This window comes from Marmota flaviventris, chromosome 4 (genome assembly GCF_047511675.1).
Source record: "Marmota flaviventris isolate mMarFla1 chromosome 4, mMarFla1.hap1, whole genome shotgun sequence".
Lineage (NCBI taxonomy): Eukaryota > Metazoa > Chordata > Mammalia > Rodentia > Sciuridae > Marmota > Marmota flaviventris.
Window position 1 is genome coordinate 25,290,573 of NC_092501.1, and position 22,885 is coordinate 25,313,457.

At 44.5% G+C, this 22,885-nt stretch overlaps 1 protein-coding gene across 2 annotated transcripts in view; it reads right to left on the reverse strand.

Annotated features, from left to right (window-relative positions):
- Positions 1-944: 944 nt before the first annotated feature.
- The window catches only part of Wbp1l (WW domain binding protein 1 like), a 58,721-nt gene continuing 36,780 nt past the window's right edge, over positions 945-22,885 (reverse strand). For both annotated transcript variants that reach the window (XM_027929939.2, XM_071610950.1), the window contains exons 2-4: positions 15,313-15,415; positions 5,855-6,016; positions 945-4,549 (exon numbers count right to left, since the gene is read on the reverse strand). In XM_027929939.2, the coding sequence (XP_027785740.1) occupies positions 3,807-4,549; positions 5,855-6,016; positions 15,313-15,415 (1,008 nt within the window). In that variant the 3' untranslated portion in view covers positions 945-3,806. The remainder of the gene's footprint in view (positions 4,550-5,854; positions 6,017-15,312; positions 15,416-22,885) is intronic.

Sequence of the window (22,885 nt, forward strand, 5' to 3'; positions counted from 1 at the left end):
ACACAATGACAAATGCTGGCACACTGGGGCTCCCCAGCTGCCTAAAGCTCAGTTCTGAGGCTCCCTGCTTGGCATTCAAGACCTCAGACCATCTCTGACTGCTGCTGGCATCTTGGAATATGCACCACTCTCTCCACCTCAGCCTACTTTCTGTGGCTTCTATCTCACATGGATCTATTTGTCTTCCTAACTGTAATTGAAGTTCTAAGGGGCAGGAGGCATGTCTTATATATTTGTATTTCCTTAGCTTTCAGCACAATGCTGGGCACAAAGTGGCTAATACATACACATATACACAAACACATACTTTTTCGGTACTAGGGATTGAACCCAGGGCCACTTTACCACTGATCTACATCTGCAGCTCTTTTGATTTTCATGCAGGGTCTCATTAAGTTGCTTAGCGTCTTATTAAGTTGCTGAGGTTGGCCTCAAAGTTACAATCCTCCTATCTCAGCCTCCCAAGTCATTGGGATTATAGGTATGTACCACTGTGCCCAGCTCTAATATTTTGTACATTAAAATTCCAAGACTGAGCACCCACCCACATTTCTTTCTGTCCATCAGTAAAAGAGACCTTGGAATGCTTGCTGCCTTTTAAATGTCATCTTTAGTTACGGGGTATCTAACAAAACTTATTCCTGCTTTTTGGGGTCTAATTTTAACCTATCTGTGGGGCTTCACAAAGTATTCCAGACATCAAAAGGAGAAACAGAGTTTGGGGGAAAACCGCTGAGGATAAAATGTGGACTCAGCAGCAGCTTCCAGCCTGCCCTTGGCCTTGTGGTTTCAGTTTGGCCCAGGATCCTGTTCTCAACTGCTACGTGACACTGCTCAGTCCCTGTGTGAAGGAAAAAGTGCTTGTGTTTGAGATCTTAAGGTATGACTCCCTGACTGAGGAAGAGGAAAAAGGAACAAAGTGGTGCAAGAAAAAAGCACAGAAAAACTTTTGGGATGAATTTTTATTTGGGCTTCTCACAGTGGTTAGAGCCACTCTGTCTTCAGAACAATCACAGCACAGGAAATGCGTCACTGAGACTGCCCAGAAAAATCTGACCAGCTGAATCTTATTGCTTAAAATACACATATTCACAATAACTGACAAATGGTGATGTGCCTCACACAGGAATGTGTTAGCATTTGCAAATCTTCCGACTGTAGCACCAAACCCTCCACCAATCCTTTCCTTCTCATTCATCTGGAAAACCAGACTCAACCTAGTCTCTCTGACCCCCGTCAACCTAGTCTCTCTGACCCCCGACTATTCCTTCAGTTCCCTGTCTCCTTCTCTGAGCAGGAAGCCTCCAGCAGCCGTGGCCAACTGCGGCTTACTAGGTAAGCCCAGCTTGGCCACTGTGCTTCTTCTCAGGCCTTCAGGGTAAGATGCTTCAGTGAAGCCAACAGTCAACACTCAGACCAGCTCCCCGCTGGGGAAAGAAACTTAGAGGGTCAGATTCATCCATTTGATCAGTTAAATGAAGAAGGATTCCTTTTGGTAAAACTTGTTCTCCTTGGAGACACTTCAGTGAGTTGTCTGTGATTTCGAAAGGAAGGTGGAAGGTAGGCATCTGAGGACTGCTGTGCTGTGGCACCCCTCTGGCCACACGCCAGTCCGCCTGTGTCCACTGAACTCAGCAAAGGAAGGATTGTGCTGTGGCACCATGAGTCTGCCAAAGCCTCCTGGCAATTCTGAGCAGGCTGATGTCTGGGCCACAGCAAGACCAAGCTTGTCACTGAAGAGCCAATCAAGCTTCTGTCTGAATTCCACTTTTGCCTTCTGTCCCAAGTGGTTGTGGACACCTTCTGGGGGCTGAGATCGAAGGCAATGAGTAGCGGAGGGAGGCAGACAGGTTCAGAGCACGCTTCCATTAACAGGGACAGAACACAGGCCTCTGAGCGTCCACGGAGCAATGTGCAAATTGCAGTGATGAGCAGAGTGGAACCTCTACCTTGAGCGCAGTATCTCAGGCAAACACAGGGGGGCGCCGTCGACAATGCTGCCAAATACACTCGAGTACACAGTCAGACGTTTGTTCAGTAAACAGTAAATGCATAAAATAAATTACCTTGAGAGGGCCATATTTGCTTCAGACGTGTGGTTAACGTGAGCAGGTTGGCTGCCATTCAAAGTATCTTCACAGGAACACGGGGTGTGGGGCTCACACACGACACACACACACACACACACACACACTACAGATCATTCAAAGTCATCGTCTACAGACTTCACTTTGTTCGACATGAATTTTGGTTCTGTGTAATCCAAACAGACACTCATTCACCTCACAGCCTTGGATTTGTCTGTTTATATATATATATATATATATATATTTTTTTTTTTCCTTTTTTACTATAACATCAATGCCTAGCCTGAATATCATCATTCAAAAGTGGGAGAAGAACCAAACTTTTCATATGAACAGGGATGGATGGGAATGTTAGTTTCAGCTGATTGCTTTCTCCTTTCAGAGTTTTCCTATCAAAGCTCAACTGGTTGTCCAAAACCAGACGACAGTAATAAGGATCCTGTGGTCCTTCTGGAGGCTGCCTCCACCCTCCCACCTGGGCCACCAAAACTCCTTACATAAGTTACAGAAAAGTGAGTCACCCGACCCCAGTGGGCTAGGGACAGGGACAGAGCATGAGAACCACAGATAACCAAGGGATTTCTTCCAAGTGGTCAGTTTAAAACAAACAATCAAACACACAACAACAAGAGACTTATTCAGAATCAAAGAAAAAATACTGTGTGAGAACCAGACTACGGGGCTGCCTTTCCCAGGACCCACAGCTTCCTCAGACCCTCTGTTCATAAGAGTACAAGGAGATACAAAGTCCTGCAGACCATGTGCTAGGGATGGACAAGGACACTGGTCACCTGTGGGCACAGACCAAAGGGCAGAGATGCAGGAAGCTGCACTTCTCTCCACTCCCAGATTTAGGGCCTACTGCTCAGAGCTAACCCACTCCAAGCCCACACACAAACATCTCCCTCTGGCTCAACTGCAGCCACGTTCGTGGTAGGCCAACCTGGGAAAGCACAAACTTCCCTTGTCCAGAAGAGAATTCTTGCAAGCCCACTGGTAAATTTCTTGTTTCTAGCTGGCTTTTGTTGTTTGTTAAAAAAAAAAAAAGAAAGAAAAGGCAGTCTACTCTTCCACACCTGAGCCTGCTGGGAAGGAAGGGGCCCCTCCAGGATGCACAGTGGTACATTTTCTTGTCACCTGGAATTTGAGAGATCAACAAGCCTCCTACCAACCTGTCTACCAGCTCTCATCCTCCCACAGAATCAGCTCAACTCTGGCTGTGCAGACACTGGCAGCCACAGCTGACAAACCCTAGGCCTCTGTGGCTTCCTTCTTCAACCAGGGCTAAGAAGGGTTGCTTCTGCTGAACTGAGACACAACAAAATTCTCTTAAACTAAAACCAGAGCATAAATCCACTACATCACCAAGAATCATCACAGGACACAGTCCCAGTCCCCTTCTTTGGGGGCTTTAAAACACATCTCTCTGACCAAAGCAGGTAGGTGAGATATGACTTGAAAGGGGGGAAGAAGGGGATGAGGTGGGGATGAGGAATGAGTCATGGAACCAACTTCTCAGCCCTCCACAATACTGTGCTTTTGTGAGGGAGAGGCACCCACACCCCAAACTGTACTTGGAGATGTAGGAAAAAGCAGGAGAGGAGAAGGGGAAAAAAAAGTGGCTGTACCACTTCCTCTGAAAGTCACTTAATGCTTCTCTCGTGAGTCTCCCTTACCCTGGTTGCTTTGCCAAGTTTCTGGGCACAGGCAGGGCCTACTCTAGCTGGGGGAGCTGCTGCTCTGGGAGTTTGGCGAGTCCTGCTCATTGATGGTGTTGAGCAGCAGGCACGCGGGCGGCCGAGGCAGGTGGGAATGTCCAGGCTCTCGAGCCTGCTCCTCAGAGGGCTGGCAGAGCCCTTCCTCCTCATCACCAGGAGGCCTCACGTGGCAGCTGTCACAGAAGTCCAGGGGCCCATCCAGAGCATCATCAATGAGTGTGGTGAACTCTTTGAGGTCATCGTCATGATGGCCCCGGTTGCACACACACACCTCAATGCCTGAGTCACCTGTGAAGCGGCGATGTCTGCCAGGTGTCTTGTCTTTGCTATCGGGGAGCACACTGCCATGCTCAGAGCTGGAATCTTTCAGTAGCTCCTCCTTACATTCTGAATCCTTGTCCAGGAAGGCCGCTGGGTCTAGCTCCCCCAGGCCGGCCACTGAGCCACTGGGCTCCATTCCTGGGGCTTTGGTGGCTGCTCGGTCAGCTGGCACGTCAGAGGGCTCAGGATCAGCGATGCTTGGGGGTCTTGTGCTGCTTCTGCTGGGCACAGACAAGGGGCTGCTCTGTGCCCCCTGGGAGCCCCTGGTAGGATCAGCACCCGGAGGGCTGCCACCTGCAGGGCCACACTGAGGAGGCAGCTGCTGCTGCTGCTGTAGCTGGAAGGCACTGTACGGCGGGGGAGGAGTTGGAGGTCGGTTCACCACTTCCTCATAAGGAGGTAGTAAATAGTTTGGCAAAAACCCTAAAAATGGGGAGGTAGGGAGGAAAAATTACTGCACTGGCCACTGTCATAGGACAGATGGCAAAACTCATACCAAACATATGCATTGTCCCTTACCACCCCTCTAGCAGAGCCACTAAGCAGTAGCTTTGGCTCTTCGTCGTGGGCAGGGGAAGAGAGCTGTGAGCAAATGTGCAGTGAAAGAGGGACAATTTGGGTTGACCTACTCCAGCTTCTTGGCATCTAAGAGTCCCTAGAGCTGCTTCGTAAGCAAGGACTTCCTGCCTACCTGGAATTAAGGCAAAAGGTTAGGCAAATGTGGTAGATGACTAAGAACCAATTTCTGCCTGGAAAGGACCATGGGCACACAGTCTCATATTCTTTGCTCAGACTGTATCCTCCATCTATCCTCAGGCCTCAGGGTCAGGGATCCTAATTTAAGATCCTGACCACTTATTTCTTTTTCCATTCTTCTAGGTATAGTATATACAGGGCTTTTCTCTGGGAAGTTAGAAATCTGTTGTCTATCTTACTCTAGTGTGGCTGGAAAGATAAACTAAGCTGAATCTTGACTCAAAGCAAGAACAGTGGTTACCAGCAAAGGACAAGGGGCCTGTGTCATCCAAGGCTCATTGAAAACATGCCAGGTAAGTTACCTTTTGAATGTGCTGAACATCTTAAGGCACAGATGACATAATAGTACTTGCTAGCATTTATTGAGCACTTACATATGCCAGGCACTATGCTAAGCAATTAACTCTTCTAGATGTGGAAAACAAACAGTTCTGACTCTTTTATTTTGTAGAATGCACTTCACAACGGCTTGGGACAAGCTGCCCAACTGGGCCTCCATGGACCATTTGAGAGGTCACACGTAAAGAACCTCAGGGAAGTTCAGGCAGGGATTCACCAAGTTTCTTGGTTCTCAGGAAGTCCCAGCGCCCCCCAACACCAATATCTGCCCCTTTGATGGGCATCCCCTCTATGAGGCACATCACATAGCAGCAAGCAAAATGGGAGGAATTCAGGCCAATGAACACCAAATTCCAATTCACTCACATTATATTCCATCTGACTATTTGCTTTAAATTTTTATTTTATTTTTTTCTGGCAAGAACCCAGGCACTGTGAGCTCTAGAACAGACCTGAGGCTTTAGGGACCCACAGCCAGAATACCTGCTCCTCTGTGCTGAAGGAGACCCCTGTTCCTGTATTTGCAAGATTCTATGTAGGGTAAATGGGGGCAAATCCCCTTGTGCCCACAGATGCCCTGACTCTGTGCTCCTGAGCTTCTGAGGGTTGGGAATGACAGTTTTGGATACATACTGAAATAAAATGGCAGCGCTGAGTAATTGTGGGCTTCCCGGTAGGCAATCAGGTTGATTTCATGTTGCCGCTGCTGGGCCTGAAGGCGGTGCTTGGCTCGGCGGTGGTGGCAGACACAGCAGCAGCTCAGGATGATGATGATGGTCCACACTAGCCAGAACCCTGGGGAGTTGGAAGGGTGAGACAGAGAGGCAAGTACGCATGGTGAGTACCAGCCAGAGGGGGCAACTCTCAAACAAGGAGGTCCCTGGACAATGCCCACATGGTTGAAGCTGGCACTGTTAGACCTCATCCCATTACTTTATGTTTAAGCTATGTTCATAAATGTTTCTGCCAAACCACGTGTGGAGGCACACACTTGTAATCCCAGTTATTTGGGAGGCTGAGGCAGGAGGATCACAAGTTTGAGCCTAGACTGGGCAAGTTAGTGAGACCCTGTCTCAAAATTTAAAATAAAAAGAGCTGGGGAAGTAACATGGCTGTAGAACAACCTTGGGTTCAACCCCCAGTACCAAAAAAAAAAAAAGAAGAAGAAGAAGAAAAAGAAAAACCAAGTTTGTACCAGAGCAAAAGATGCACAGAGAAGCGATGTGAAAATGCTGATAGCACAGGAGGTCTCTCACTCCAGGGTGCCTTGGGGACCCTGGGGGAAGGGAGGAGTGCCAGGGTGTCTCTCTAGAACCACTGATTAGTCCCATGTTTTAGGTTTTGCAGGCACTAAAAATGTTCATCTTTTAGGACAGTGTCCTTTTCCTCTTTTAAGGGATCTTAGAGAAAACACATTGCTTTCTTGGTGCCCCTCTCCCCTCCCCAACCCAACTCAGATTAGCAATTGCAAGGGGCTTTGGAGGGACTCCTGATAAAGAAATTCTTCGGGTTCTCTCAACATCGTGGAAAAGACCAGGGCTTTTTCTCTATGGTGTAAGTCTCTGTAATGCAGAATCCCTGAAGTTGGAAGTGGAAAATTCTAATTGCCTCAAGTCAATCTCTTCCCTAGAGAGTGTAAATGATTTCCTGCACTCTCCCTCTAATCCAGTACAATTCCATCTCCCACTGCCAGCATGGACCACCTTCCCTTCAGTCTGTGGCTGCACTAGACTAAGGGCCATCAGCAGACCTCCCTTCCTCCTACTCCAGGGAGGGGAGGAGGAACAGGAGAAGGCCCACAGCCCCACTTTCTCACTATGCTGTCTCCACAAACTCCAAACTATGAAACCAGGAATAAATTAGATTTTAAAATTATCTCTAGTTTTATTTTTACTGGCTTTTATTATTATTATTTGGTTCTAGAGATTAACCCAGAGGCACTTTACCATTAAGCTATATCCCCAAACCTTTTTTGTTTTGTATTTTTAGAAGGGTCCCACTAAATTGCTTATGGCTGAGTGATGAGGCTAGCTTTGAACTTGTGATCTTCCTGCCTCAGCCTCCTAATCTTCTGGGATTATAGGCAAGTGCCATCCATACCCAACTGGATTTTAATTTATTTTTAAATGTAATAAGTTATTTTAGATAGGTCTTTCAGTTCCTCTGGTAATGAGGTAATACAATGAAATAATAGGAATAATTTTTAAATGATGTGTAGAATATTATTTTTGACATATAAAAAGTTTGATATTAAATTAAAAATACAGATTATAAAACAATATAAAGTATGATCACAACTTGATTCTCATTGATTTAAGGCATTTTGTCCCACCATTTCAAATGTGGGACACATATAAACACTTAAATATAGTACATATAATTATATAGTAATATTTATAAATTTTGGATTATGATTTCCAACCTATTTTAATGCACCTGTGTCAATTTTGTTGAAACATTCACACAATTGAAAATTTGGGATTAACTGAGTGGTGGTGGTTATTATTTTCGTAACTAGGGATTGAACTCAGTGGTACTTTACCACTGGGCTACATCACTAGCCCTTTTTATTTTTGAGACAGGATCATGCTATCTTGCTTAGGGCCTTGCTAAATTGCTGAGGCTGGTCTCGAACTTGTGATCCTCCTGCCTCAGCCTCCCAAGTTGCTAGGATTATAGGTATGTGTCACTGTGTAAGGAGACTTACTGTTTTAATAAGACCAATGAAGTCCTAGATACAGAATGATCATAGATTTAAATTAAAATATGATGTACACAAATATTCTTATATGCCAAGTCTCCATTTATCTTTTTTTATTGTTATAGATGTTATTTTAATTCAATCATATAATGAACCAATTTTTGCTTTAAAAAAGTAGGACTAACTGCTGTTGTATATTACCTACATCACCTCACAATCCCTACACTTCTGGGTTACTTTGTAAATTTTTTTTCTTTTCAGATGGGGGTCTCAGCATGTTGCCCAGGCTGGTCTCAAAGTCATGAAGTCAAATGATCTCCCACCTCGGTCTCCCAAATAGTTAGGACTATACAGCCACTCTAGGGTTGGCATGATGGTAAACACACATAATACTAGCTTCGGAGGCTAAGGTAGTAGGATCTCAGTTTGAGGCCAGTCTTGCAACTTAGTGAAAATAAAAACTGAAAAGTGCTGGGGACTGAGCACAGTGGTAGGGTGCTCCTGTGTTCAAGCCACAGTACTGGGGGAAAAAATAATTACATTCTAGTCAGGTGTGGTGGTGTGTGCCTGTAGTCCCAGCTACTTTTGGGATGGCTGAGAGAGAAGTATCACTTGAGTTCAAGAGTTTGAGACCAGTCAGGGCAATCTGGGCAACATAGTGAGACCTGGTCTAAAACAATAAATGAATGAATGAAAATAAAGTGGTTTCTCCCATAAGCTAATCAGTATCTATTTTTTACCCCACAAAGTCATTTTTTCAGTAGTTCCTTACCTAAAGGTGAACCAACTTCTAAGTTTTATACTGCAATACACACGCTCTAAGACATTATTTCTCAGTTTTCATAACTTTTTTTTTTTTTTTTTTGCAGTGCTGGGGGGCCTCCTGCAGGCTAAACAAGTGCTCTACCACTGAGCTATGCCCAGACTGACTTCAAACTTGCCATCCTCCTGCTTCAGTCTGGGATTCAGCTGGGATTACAGGCATGTACAATGAAAACCAACTTTAAAACTTGTTTTTAACCCACACACTGGTTTTCGTGTTTGTCAAATATTCCTTGTTTTACCTATTCTGGGCATTAAGTAGGCTTTAACTTCCTGGCCCCTTTTTGATTGGCTGAGACTTTGGGACTAGTTCTAAATACTGCATTGAGATTAGAAGTGACTTGTCATTGAGAGACCAGAACAATTCTTACATATGTAGGACCCTCCACTAGTCTAGTTTCCTATGCTGTGGCAATTGGCAGCATTCCAGATGGTCACTTCAGGGTCAGTCAGTCTGGGTCCCAGGGGATGCTGAAGTGGGAACAAAGATGTCATCCAACCTTCAACAGATGTGTAGTGTGAATGACAAACACATCTATTATTTTAGGTCACTAGAATTTTGGACATGTTTGTTCCCACAGCAAAACCTAACCTACTCTGACTGCCAGTGTGTTGTAGTACAGGGTTTTCTGAGGGAGAGAATTTAAAGTTATTCATCAATTCTTGAAGGAATCTTTGATCCAGAAAGATGTCACCACTTCCTACAAGTCTTTTTCTCTTTAAATAAAAAATTAGGGAGAGCAGAAGGCAACTGTGGGGAGAAATAGGACAAATGAAACACAAACTTTTGGCAAAGTTACCTGCATCACATCTAATACGGCACCAGAAAACTCCCATGGTTAGTGAAATTCCACCAGCCTACATCTTTGTTCTGTTTTGCAGTGCTGGGGATCAACCCCAAGACCTCATGCAAACTAAGCACATATCTTACCACTGATCTACACTTCCAGTCCTAGCCTAGTTCTTTTCATTTGATATTATGGGAAGAAAAACTATCCTTAGTGTATATCAGCTGTGTGAGGTTATATTAGTTTCAAACAGAGTTATAATTTTTTTTTTTTTTTTCATTTCTAACTCAAGACCACAAGGAATTCTCTATGTGGATCAAAACTGGAAGAAAACTAACCTGGGAGTAGAATGGGTTTAGTGGTATGGCGAGTTGTCTGTATGGGTACAGAAAAGACCCCTAACAAGCTGGTCCTATTTGATTTTAAGTAAGGCAGGTGTTTGAATTTGGCCTTCAAAAATCTGACTCTCTTGAAAGTCATTTTAGTCAAAGTTGTAACGCATCAACTTCAAAAGGGAGAATATGTAAACTAGTCCATATGGAGATAGTCAAATTTTAATCTTCTAGCTAGATTTTAAATACAAGGCAGAAAAGTTTTAGAAAGTAAAACCTAGGCCAGGTGCAGTGGAGTATGCCTGTAATTCCAGGCTGAGGTAGGGGGATTGCAAGTTCAATGACAGCCTCAGAAACTTAGCAAGGCCTTAAGCAACTTAGCAAGACCCTGTCTCCAATAAAATGTTAAAAAGGGCTGGGGATGTGGCTCAATGGTTAAGTGCCCCTGGGTTCAATCTCTGGTATAAAAAAACCAAAAGTAAAACCTAATTTAAGACATACATAAGAGGAATTTAGGATTGTTCCTCCCATACCCCTAAACACACATCTACCCACAGACTCTATTCCACAATGACAGCCTTTAAAGTTGTGACCTCACTGTGGGGAGCATTTACCATCCTAAGCAAAATGGAACACGTTTTTAAAAACAATCACAGTCCAATGTAGGAACTAAGCCGTGTGGCCCTGCTAGGGAGCTGAAGCATACTGACAGTCAGCTCCCCTTTCATTCCAGAGACGGTGGGTCACTTCCCTACCCATTAGAGCGCTCAGCAGCAGGAGTTCCTGCTACTCCCTCTGTGGAGAAGGCCTCGATTTAGGCAACGAAGCCTTCGGAGGCTTACGATTTCATCTGAAAGACGGGTGAGCTGTTCTATAAGCAAGACTATCAACCCGAAGAAGCTGCAGCAGGTGGCCTGGGATTGAACCCAGTCCACACTAATCATTTCCCAGCTTCATGCAGTTGGTCATTTTGTTTTCACTTCCCTCATCTGTAATGGGGGAAACGGTCTCCACCACTTAGAGTACTCAGAATTATGTCTGATGTACGCTAAGTTCTGTAGCTTATTATTATTGTTGTTTCAGGCATAGTCAGAGTTGGGAAGAATTTCCTTTAAATTTCCCTTTTAACCTGCTAAAATATTCCACAAAAAAACATGGGTTAGGAACACATCCAAAGTCTGTTTCTAGGTTCTGTTCTTGGCAAAACTGACTGGAAATTCAGGCAACTCCCATTTACTGAGTCCCTGCCATGAACACGGTGCTGTGTCAGCTTGCTGATAGCAGCTCCCCTGCTCTGATCAGCGCGCCTTTGCCCAGAGGCCTAGACCACTAGGAAGCTGAGCTCCAACTGGGGCTTGGAAGGAGGTCCCAGTTTCCCGCTGGCCAATCTGTTCAGCGCAGCTCAGCAATGACATCTCAAGACAAACTAAGAAGAAAACTGGCTCATACATGTATTGAAACACCACATTGTGCCCTACAAATATGTACAATTTTTATGTGTCAATTTTAAAAATTAAAAAATTTAATTTAGCAGATGAAAAACAAGCTGGGCAATATTGACTGTTTTAAAAAATATGTATTGACTGGATTTGCTAACAGTCTGTTTCATGTCACCTCAGGAAAGTATACTGTCCAGAAACACTCCTTTCTCCTCACAGAAGCCCAAATCAGGGAAACCTGAAGCTTGAGTGAAATTCCCCCCAAATTTCCCAGGGGGAGAAATTCCAACTTTGACTTCTCTCCAGAAAATGTAGCTTAGTAAGTGGAAAGAGTGCTGGGATGAGAACTGGGAGATCTGGCTTAGGCTTTTTGGCTTTGAGGACATTCCTGGACTCGCCAGGTCTCCTTTGCTTTACTTGTCCCCAGGAAACTAAATGTGCACATTGAGCCATTTGAGACCCTCTGCGACCAGAGCCCATCTTTCTTCCAGCGTGGCAGATGGAGAAGCCCTAGAAGAGTGGCCGAGGGGTGAAGTTCACTCTATTACTCAGCTGCCACCAATGGAGCAGTTCCTTAATGCCCTCAGCCCCAAGAAATGGGCATGGCATGCATACCTGGCAGGGTTGTTCCTCAGGTGGAATAAGATGACACTGGGAGAGTTCTAGCCACACAAGTTCCCCGTCTTCCCTTTCTTCCCAGGTGAGCAGCACAACTCCAGAACAGTGCTGCTTTCCCAAAGGGCCTTGGCTTATGGAGACACATATCCTTCTCCACGTGTGTTAATCTTATCCACCCTTTAAGGCCCACTTTAAATGCAATCTTTTCCATGCAGCCTGCCTGGAATCCAGTCCAGCCACCGCAAACTGCTTTTGAATGATCACAGCAGAACTGGCAAATACATTCCATCTCCACTTCACATTACTAGGTGGACATCTTGTCTCATCTCCTCTCTCTGCTTGATTACCTTCCTGATAGCAAAATTGACGTTTCTCCCACAGATTTTAGCATAGAAGAGGCCACAGCATCAACTAGGAACTTGCTAGAACTATAATCCTCGGGTCTACCTCAGACCTATTGAATTAAAAACTCGGAGTAGGGTCCTGGAAATCTGTGTTTTAATCAGAACTTCAAGAAATTCTGATGCCATAGAAGTTAAAAAAAAAATGGAATAAGGGTTTGCTAAATGACTGAATGATAGAATGATGAATTAAAGTACAAATGTCATACAAATGCATGGATATAATAATAATTCATAGTCTTTACATAGTCTCAACCAATGTGTTGGTAAAATGGGATCTTCAGTTCCTTCTCACACAAGACCAGTAACTGGTTTAAGGTTACAACAAATTAAAACCTTGCTGGCCAAAGCTCAAGGTCAGTGTGTGCTTGTGTGTTTGTGTAAAGGGTATGTGTGTGTGATAGACCTTAGCATACAGGAAAATTAAGCCCAGCAGAGGTATAAGGGTAGGTGAAAATGGCATTCCCCCCCACGTTCTTCCCTTAGGCAACTACAGTTAAAGAGGCACCTTGTCTGATGAAAACTCTGCCAAGGATTTCCTGGCTCAAGTCTTTTCCTTCCAAAGGAAGGGTGGCGGGAAACCAACCCCAAAGTCTGATACTTTTACTTTTCTGGCCAAGTTGAGAGGCAATCAGAGGGAATGGTTTAAAGCAATAAAAAGTGTAGTCTTGCTGAGAACTTCATGGCTCATTGTAATACCTGACTTCTCTCCTATACACCTTGGGCAGAGGCCAGGCCCCAAACAAAGAGCAAAACCAAAATAGCTCCTGAGAGGGACAGACTACACACCAGACATCTCCTGACCAAGAAATCACTGCTAGACACAAATGAAAAGTCTGTTTTGCTTTCATAGTCTTGGTCCCTTCAGCACTTGGAAAGCAGGTACCAACTTGTATAATGGGGAATCTTTTTTCACCAGCAGATGCTAGTTTCTGTCTGGCTTCCCATTTCCCCACCTGATCGTAACTGGACAGAGAATCAGCCAGCTCTTCCTCAGACCTTCTTTAAGTTCTTGGAGTGAAGCACCTGCTTCCCAGACTACCTCCCTGCCATCTGGGACTCCACCACCCTCCCGGTTGCCCAGCCCTGACTTTGGTGACCAAACTTTGCTCTGCTGATGGCCCAGCAATCTGAGCTGGGCCATCAGCAACTCCACTCCTTTCCACAACTGATGCTGCCTGGGCTGGGCCCCAGAAAAACAAACTGTAGTTCTGTGGCTTTTTGGCAGCCCAGCTTCAACTTTTGTTTTATCAAGGGGTGGGAGGGGAATTTGAACTCTGTGGTTATCTGCATTTTAAAACATTTAAACAGTCAGTCCACCTGCTTGGCACGTCCTGTTCTTTGGTCAATTTTCTCAGCCCCACCCTTTCTAAAATTTCAACAATTCTGTGCCCTCCTTTGTTACTATGTATGCATATATGCAGGCCTAGTGGGGACATAGCCCTGAACCCTCTGCACTGGACTGCTCCTGGAATTCCTTTGGAAGGCAGTTCTCAGTCCTTGAAAGGGAAAGGTGAGGGCAAGGGAGAGGTTCTGTTTGGAGGACCCACCCTTGCTGGCTATAAACGACAAGTGCATTTCACAGGGAGACACTTCCCAGACAAGAGTCCAGTTTTATTGCCAGAGCAAACAACATTCCTAGCTGCTCTCCTGTCATATTGCTGATGTGGGGGAAACAGGGAGAGAGAAAGGAAAAGAGGGCAGGGTGATGGCAGGAGTAGTGACACAGTTTGACAGAAGAGTCCAAAGTTTGTTTCCAGATGGAGGCAGGGATGGGTGCTCAGAATCAGGGGTAACAGTTTCCTCTCTCAAGAGATACCTAGGAGAACTGCAAGGTCAGTACCTTGGGCTTCTCTGCCCTAACAACTCCTTCATCTTCTGATGACTGAACCCAGGGCACATTAGGCAAACACTCTACCACTGAGCTACATCCCAGCCCTTTTTTAAAAATTTGAGGCAGAGTCTCACCAGTTTGCCCAGACTGGCTTTGAGCTTAGAATCCTACTGCCTGTCTCCCTAGGAGCTGAGATTACAGGCATGTGCATCATACCCAGTGCATTCTCCCATTTTTTTGTTGAGCAGCCTACACCATCTCATCTAAGTTCCAGGAAAGTCAGAGTACAAATTATGTTAGTTGAAGACACCCTAGGTTGCTCCCCAAAGACTACAACATTACCACCATCAGGCAACTGTGGAAAAGGCAAGTGGTCCTGACCTCAAACAAATCCATGGCAAGCCGAAGATTGTTTGCCATGGCATTTAGCTGACAGTAACAGATTAGATACACTGCAGAAGCCTCCACAGGGCTGGGATTGTGGCTCAGTGGTAGAGTGCGCACCTAGCATGCTTGAGGCACTGAGTTTGATCCTCAGCATCACATAAATGCAAAATAAAGACATTGTGTCCACTTAAAACTAAAAAACAAATATAAAAAAAAAAAAAAGAAAAAGAAAGAAAGAAGCGTCCAGATCCTTCAGTGTAAGAACTAGGGAAGGAATAAAGGGGCTGAAACTCAGGACTCCCTTTTACAAGGAATATTCCACAGGCCAGGGCCTAGGGGAAGACTACTGCTTTGAGATGGACCCTCAGAAAACCAAGGCAGCTCTAAGAAGCTCTATGGGGAATTCTGAAAGTCTCAATGGATCCTACAATAAAATGACATTATGGCCACCTAAAGCTCAACCTGCCATTCACAGCAGTTCAGTGGCAGTAACCTCATTTAGCAAAGACTGGCTTGAGGAAGTCCTCAACACACAGGAGAAGGCACCAGGGAGAAACCCATATTCCCATGTCTTCAACCCATGGCATTCAGAGAGCACCAGACCCACCTCCTCTACCAAGGAGTCACTTCTGACACCCAGAACCAGATTCTACTCACCAACACTGTCCCTAAGAGAATCAGAAAAGGCCGGCCAGCCCATGGTTTCCCAGTGAGCAGAGACAGTAACCGGGACCCGGGGATGCTAAGAACCTCCTGGGCAAGGACTTACACCAGAGTTCATAGTAGTAGTTGCAGCACTGAGACTGTCCACAGCAGTGTCCTGTGTCACAGATGTAGCTTTGATTGTTGGTACCCACACAGGCTTCCTTATCCTAAAAAAAAAAAAAGAAAGAAAAAGAAAAATCAAGAAACATTTCAACAGAGTAATCTGTAACTTATTTTTTGGTACCAGGGATTGAACTCAGGGGCACCTGACCACTGAGCCAAATCCTCAGCCTCCAGCCCTATTTTATATTTTATTTAGAGACAGGGTCTCACTGAGTTGCTTAAGGCCTCGCTAAATTGCTGAGGGTGGCTTTGAACTCACAATCCTCCTGCCTCAGCCTCCCGAGTCGGTGGGATTACGGGCGTGCACCATCATGTCCAGCTAATCTACAGCTTTTAAACACCACTTTTCTTCTTACCTCCCTCCCTCTTGGTTATCTGCATGTCCTCCCCCAAAACTATACCAGTGTTTACTCCTTAAGGAAAAAAGTTAAAAAGAACCACACAATAACAGCAAAGTTAAGAAAAACAAATAGGCTGACCAAGGGGGAAGAGAACCCAGCACACAAAGGTACAAAGCGAGGTTCCACTGGGCACAGTGGCACACGCCTGTAATCCCAGTGACTTGGGAAGCTGAGGCAGGAGGATTGCAAGTTTGAGGTAAGTCTCAGCAACTTAGGGAGACCCTGTCTCTAAAGAAAAAATAAAAAAGGGCTGGGGATGTGGCTCAGTAGTAAAGCGGCCCTGGGCTCAATCCCCAGTACTCAAAAATAAACAACAACAACAAAGAAAGAAGAGGCTCCCCTTAGACAGGACAGAAAAGGGTGGCCTCACTTTCTTTACTTCCAAGCAGAAACATTTTGTGTTCCTGTGTTAAACTCAGCTGGTAGGAAGGTAATGATTCTTCTGTAATTAGTAGTATGTTCTAAATAAAACCAGCTTTTCGGAGCAACTTCCTAGAGCAATTAATGCAGTAAGGACTCCAAGATTAGCATTTAGTCAGTCATTCTGCTCTCCTTTCCAAACATATGATCGCCAAGGTTATTTACAGTGAGATTCAAAAGAGGGATTTCTAAAAAATCTGACCTTCAAATTCTTCAAAAAAGGAGCAACCCAATCAGGTGACTTGGTTTAATTTCAACTTGCTAGACATTTTTGCTTATCAAATAATCTTTTCAGAATCCTGACTAGATCCAGCATTCATACTGTCCCGTATCAGGGACAGCTACACAAAGGACACTGCTGAGTAACCATCTAGCAGTTTGCCAAATTCTATTCATAGCACTGGGAGATGAGGATGGAGGTGGACATTTTTAATATATAGTTCACATTTAAGATATGAAATGACCTATAAGGAAACCCTAACCTCAGTCCAATATTGGCGTGGAGCTACATAATGCACCTAATATTTTTAATTAGTAGTTAGTAGAACTGTGGACTGAACCCAGGGCTGCTTAACCACTGAGCTACATCCCCAGCTTTTATTTTTAGACTGGGTCTAAGTTGAGGAAACTGGCCTTGAGCTTGTAGCCCTCCTGCCTCACCCTCCTGAGCTGCTGGGATTATAGATGTGTGCCACTGCACCTAGCTAGTTTGGTATTTTAGAGACAGGGTCCCGCTGTGTTGCCTGGGCTGGTCTTGAACTCCTGCATGTAAGACATTCTCCTGCCTTAGCTTCCTGAGTAGCTGGGACTGTAAGTACGTGCCACCATGCCTGGCTTCATGCATATAATGAAACTTATAAGTCATCTGCTATAGCTGGCTTTCAACACAGCTTTATTCTTTTACTGGACATAGTCTTTGTGTCAGCCATTATGTTAGGTAAAAGACATATAAAGATGAAGACAATGGTCGTATCTTCATCTTCCTATCTTCAAGAAGCTCAGAGTAAAGAAGGAAAACCCTGCTCAGCAAAGAAACTCAAACCGCAGGACTGTATTTGCAACTGCTCAAGCTGACCCTGCCCATGGTGCACATCCGGGCGGATGGCTGCCAGTGGAAACTCAAGTCACATGGCTGGGTTCTCCTCTCTGTGTCTGGCTTTACTACACTGTCTACTTGGCCACAGACATAAAAAAGCACTCCAGTGACCGTCCACAGGGCTAATGGCCAGGTAGCCACAAGACAGTCACCTGAAGCCACAGGGAGAAGAGAAAAGTATCAGGGCTGAACACCAGATACCTGGCCTAATACAGGTCTTACCACATACCCTCACATGTGTCTTAGTCTTTAAAAGTCTCATATTCTGGTATAAAGGAGTTTAGGAAGAAAAAAACACAGAGGCTATTTGTGAACTCTGATTATAATGCCTAATAAAGGGTTCTCCTTTTCTTCACCCTCCCCAGCTCACCAAAAGCAAAAAGACACTAGCAGGTGGCTGTGCAGTTGGAGGCCTCCTCAAGGTCCAGTGCAAATGGAGAAAACAGAACTACACGTGCTGCTTTTGCTATAGCCAGCCTCTCTGACTTCAGAGCAAAACACTCCTTTGACATAGATATCAAAAAGTTTCTCCCAAGTTTACCAGGCCCTGCAAATGCCATTCTTCTGGCACTGGCTTGCAAAAGCACAGTTCAAAGTGTCCACACAGTTTCCAAAAGAGGCTGTGCTGCCTACAGCCAGCACATAAAGGAATCCAGTGACACTTCTGCCAGGGGGAAATTCAACAGATGAGGTCTGGGCTCTGACCACCAGGTGGCCAACTGGTCCCGCCCCCGGGAGGCGTGCAACAGAACGCGTCAGAAACCTAAACAAGTGGCGTCCTCTTGACCTACTGTTGTCAGCTTCTCTCTTGGCTCTTCTGCCATGAGACAGGAGGCCTGGTTAAACAAGACCCACTCAGCGTTGCTGCTCCGCCTCCACTTCCCCAGGGAAAGCAGAATGCTGGCGGCATCCTTTAATCCAGTTCCTCAAACACATTTTAACCCAGTGTACCTAGTTCCCTGTGTTCTGCTTCCCTCAAATGAAGAGTCCCCCAGCTGCCTGGGTTGGTCTTGGTTATGGGACCTGTCATTTTCTGCCGCAGGGGGAATAAAAGAAGATGGGTAGTTAGGAAGAGAGGAAGTGGGCTTGGGTGCCATTAGTAAGGAAGAAGTGAAGGACTGGGGGGTGCGAGATGTGAATGTGAGGACAGCCCCTTCAACAAGACCTGCTGTATGAAAAGAAACCTGGCAGACTTGGGTTTGGACCCAGCTCTGTCACTTTAGAGGAACAGAACTTTGGCAAGTTGGTGGTACGAAGGCTAGTTAAGATGATCTCTAACATCTCCTCAACCCTAAGCTAAGCATCACTGTCTGCCCTAGGCCTTTTATCCTGCCCACTCCAGCATCCCATCTCAGACACAGCAGCCTCAAGCCAACGCAAGAGCTCATGACGTCTATGCCTCCTTTTGCTCAAATCAACAGCAAAGAACAGTCTTGTGGAAAAGCTGCCCAGCACTCTTCCACCTGGAGCTTAATCATGGGTCACCTAAAGGGCTCTCACCTCCAGGTGGCTCAGAATGTACAAAGCTTAATGTGGTTAAGAGTCAGTTGGATCTGGGTTCAAGCCCAGCTTTTACACTAGATTTATTAACTGTGTGACCTTGAATAGTTACGTAACTTCTCTGTGCTCTTATTAGCAACAATATTCTGTAAACCATTACTGCTCTTAGAAGACCATCCAGCACCTTGCCTTCACAGTATTATTTCAAGACAGTAAAGCTCACTGTGGCAATGCAGGCTGCTCCATACAAATGAAGAAAAATAGAAGAAAGAACTGGAGAGAATAAAATGGAAAGGTGAGTATGAAAAATTCTCAGCACTCTTTATGATGATCCTTGCTTTTCTACAAAGCATTTTCAAGCACGTTATACACATTATGTTATTCAGGTCAAGTCCTGAATAGTAGACGGCAAATATCCCTCCTACTCCCTTTTTCCAGAGGATGAACTGTGATCTATCTCCCCAAGGGCTGGAGCCATGTCTCCTTACTTCCTCTGCGTTCCCAGGACAAGCACAATGCTGTTATGAGACGATGGCTCTGTCTTATTCCCCCACCCAAAGGCAGGGAAACCTAATGGGAAGACAGCACTGGCTACATATCAGTACTATTCTAAATGCTGTCCAGTGATTCTTTCTTTAAAACTTGACAGCAACCCAGTGAAGGAAGTAGTAACAGGAAGTGATGCTCAGAGAGGCTAAGTCTACATGCTAGGGTCACAGTTAGGAAACAGTCTCATCAAGTCTGTCTGACTCCATACCCTGAACTTTTTTTAAAAAAATAATTAATTTTAATTAGATATACATGACAGCAGACTGCATTTTGATTTATTGCACACTGTTGCTGCACAAATTTTCATTTTTCTGGTTGTACACGATGTAACATCCCACCATATATGCAATCATATATGTACCCAGGGAAGGATGTCCATCTCATTCCACTATCTCATACCCTGAACTTTTAACCATTCAGCTACAGCTTCCTTAAGTAATGTTATACCTCTCCGGCTGCTTAAAAAAAAAAAAAAAAACTCAACCAAGCAAAGCCAACGATTCACTTTTTATGGAAAAGATAAGAACTAAGCCCTTGTGGACTCCCAATGTGGAATGTGGGGCCTTCATTCTTTCCTTCAACATTTATGGAACACTTCACCGCACCAGCACTGAGCTGGGGTGGGGGACAAAATGGGCAAATGAGCAAAAAGAGACATGGCTGCTGTCCTCATGCAGCGTGTAGTCTAACAAAGGACAACGAAATAATCACACAAGATCAAACTGCAGCTAAGCTTATAAAAGATCTCAAAGCTAATCAAGAGGGTCCAGAATGGCTTCTGAGAGGAAAATAAGCTTGAACTGAGATTGACAGAATGGTCAGAAAATCATAACTAAAGAAGAGGGACAGGAAGCACATTCATGGCAGAGAAAATCGGGAGTTCTTTGGCTAGAAGGAGGTGGTTAAAGAAGTAGGTAGTTAAGAAGGGACCAGACAGTATAGGGAGGTAAACAACATCAGATTTGCATTTTACAGATATCTTCTTTTTAAAAAAGAACTTTTTAGTTGTTGATGGACCTTTTATTTATTTATATGTGGTTCTAGGAATCTAACTCAGTGCCTCATGCCTGCTAGGCAAATGGTCCACCACAACCCCAGCCCTTATAGATATCTTCTTTCTGGCAATGTTTTCATTTGCATAAAACTCCATGGCAGCTGTAGCACAAGCCTGTAATCCCAGCAACTTGGGAGGCTGAGGCAGGAGGATTGCAAATTTGTGGTCGGCCTCAGCATAATTAGTGAGGCCCTAAGCAATTTAGCAAGACCCTGTCTCAAAATAAAAAATAAAAAGAACTGTGGATGTAGCTCAGCGGTAAAGTGCCTCTGGGTTCAATCCCCAGAATGGATGAATAAATGAATGAATAAAATCAAAACTCCATGGCGAAAAACTAAACAACAACAACAACAAACTAGAAACAGAACTTGTCAAAAAGAAACTGCGTGGGGCTAGGGATATAGGTCAGTTGGTAGACTGCCTGCCTCACATGCACAAGGTCCTGGGTTCGATCCCTAGAAAAACACACACACACACACACACACACACACACACACACAAAGAAACTGTGTAAAAAATGAATGTTCTTATGGCAAGGTCTTCACCTCAGGAATGCCTTTTTAAACTACCAGGATCCTCATTTATCATAAGTCTATTCCCCAGTCCTGGAACCACAGTGACCAGCTCCAAGAGACAGGTCTCACATGGTCACCGAACAGAAAGCATAAGTACAAAGAAGAAACAAACAAGATCAACACCAAACTGGAAAGAACATTTTTACAATGGAAAAGGAAAAACAGTATTACGCCTTTTGCACATATGCAAAAAATTATCTCATCTCTTTGGTGGCAGCATAAACTGTGGGACTAATAACATTTTCCTTAACAGTTTCCATGTCTTATAGTTGCTATTCTTAGCTGAGCCACTGTAGAGGTCAATTTAATCAGCATAAGAACTTTCTAAGTGCCAGCATAAAAAGAGACACTGGGCAGTAATGGTTCCCCAGGCATGGTTTTAATTTACCAATTTATGGGGCTGGAAAACGCTGCTAGCAATTAGTTGATGGCAACATCATCTCCATGTCCTTAGAAAAAAACTACAGTTTTGAAGTTTAAGAGTAAAAAATAGAAAAACTAAAAGTCCTACACAAGATGTTAAAGCACAGGACACCAACAATCTTCACTGCTTGATATGGATGAACATGGTGCACCACCTCTGGCTTACCCTGAAGGAGAAGGACCAATTCCTAATGGGAATGTTCAGTTCCCCAACAGCTAACAATGATTTATTGACATCCCCTTGCCCCCACCATGCGCCAGGCACCATGTGGGATGCTACAGTTACACCAAGGAGCAAAAGGTTTGCAGGGTGGGAGGGAAAAGTTTTTGTGTCTAACAATAGGGCTGGGTAGATAACTTTAAAAGTTCTTCTACAAAACTCCTAAAAGTACAAGCTATATAACAATATCTTTTAATTACACAGCTGAGCTTGCAAGAAAACAAGGAAGATACTCAGGGACCAAAAGTGATAGGGGGAAAATAGACATTACAGTTCTAAATGAGGTCAGGCCTTTCCAGTTTTCCTGGAAAGTAGGGTAGTTTGTTGATCCTGGGCCTATCTGAAAAAGGAAGTTGGAACTAAGACCCAATATAAAACTGGGACCCTCAAAGGGAAAGAATAGTTGGGGAGGGGGAGCCTATTGCTATTATTATAATTTATTAAAACAATCAGCATCAGGCTGTTTCATAGTGGGGTAGTATGGGAGAGGGGGAGTATGGGAGAAATAGACGAACTCTAGATAGGGCAAAGGGGTGGGAGGAGAAGGGAAGGGGCATGGGGTTAGAAATGATAATGGAATGTGATGGACATCATTATCCAAAGTACATGTATGAAGACATGAATGGTATGAACATACTTTGTATACAACCAGAGATATGAAAAATTGTGCTTCATATGTATAATATGAATTATAATGCATTCCTTTGTCATATATAACAAATCAGAATAAAAAAAATAAAATTTTTTAAAAAGGCCTATTAGCACACAGTGACAACATGAAACATCTGAGTGGAGAGGGGGAAAAAGTATCCCCTCAAATAATCTGTGATCACAGACCTTCCCTCAAGCTAACCCAAGGTTTGAATTAATACTACCTACGTGGTCTGAGAACCCGGGGCTAAAAATTCAACACAAAAAGTGGTCCCAGGCTGGACCCAGTGGCACACACCTAGTTACTGGGAGGTTGAGGTAGGAAAATCAAAAGGTTTTTTTTTTTTTTTTTTTTGGCAGTGGCAGGTAGATTTTATCAGCCTGGGACATAAAGGGAACAAAGACCCTCACCCATGGGGGATGGAGGGATGGGGTTGACCCTCACCCATGGGGGATGGAGGGATGGGGTTGAAGACATAAATACAAATTATTTTTTAAAGTGGGGATTCCAAGCCAGCAACAAGCCTTGTGATATCCAGCAAAAGATCCACCCTCTGAATGATTCCCATAAATAAAGCTCTGATAAAGATAAGCTTACAATTTAAAAATTTTTAAAGTATGCAAA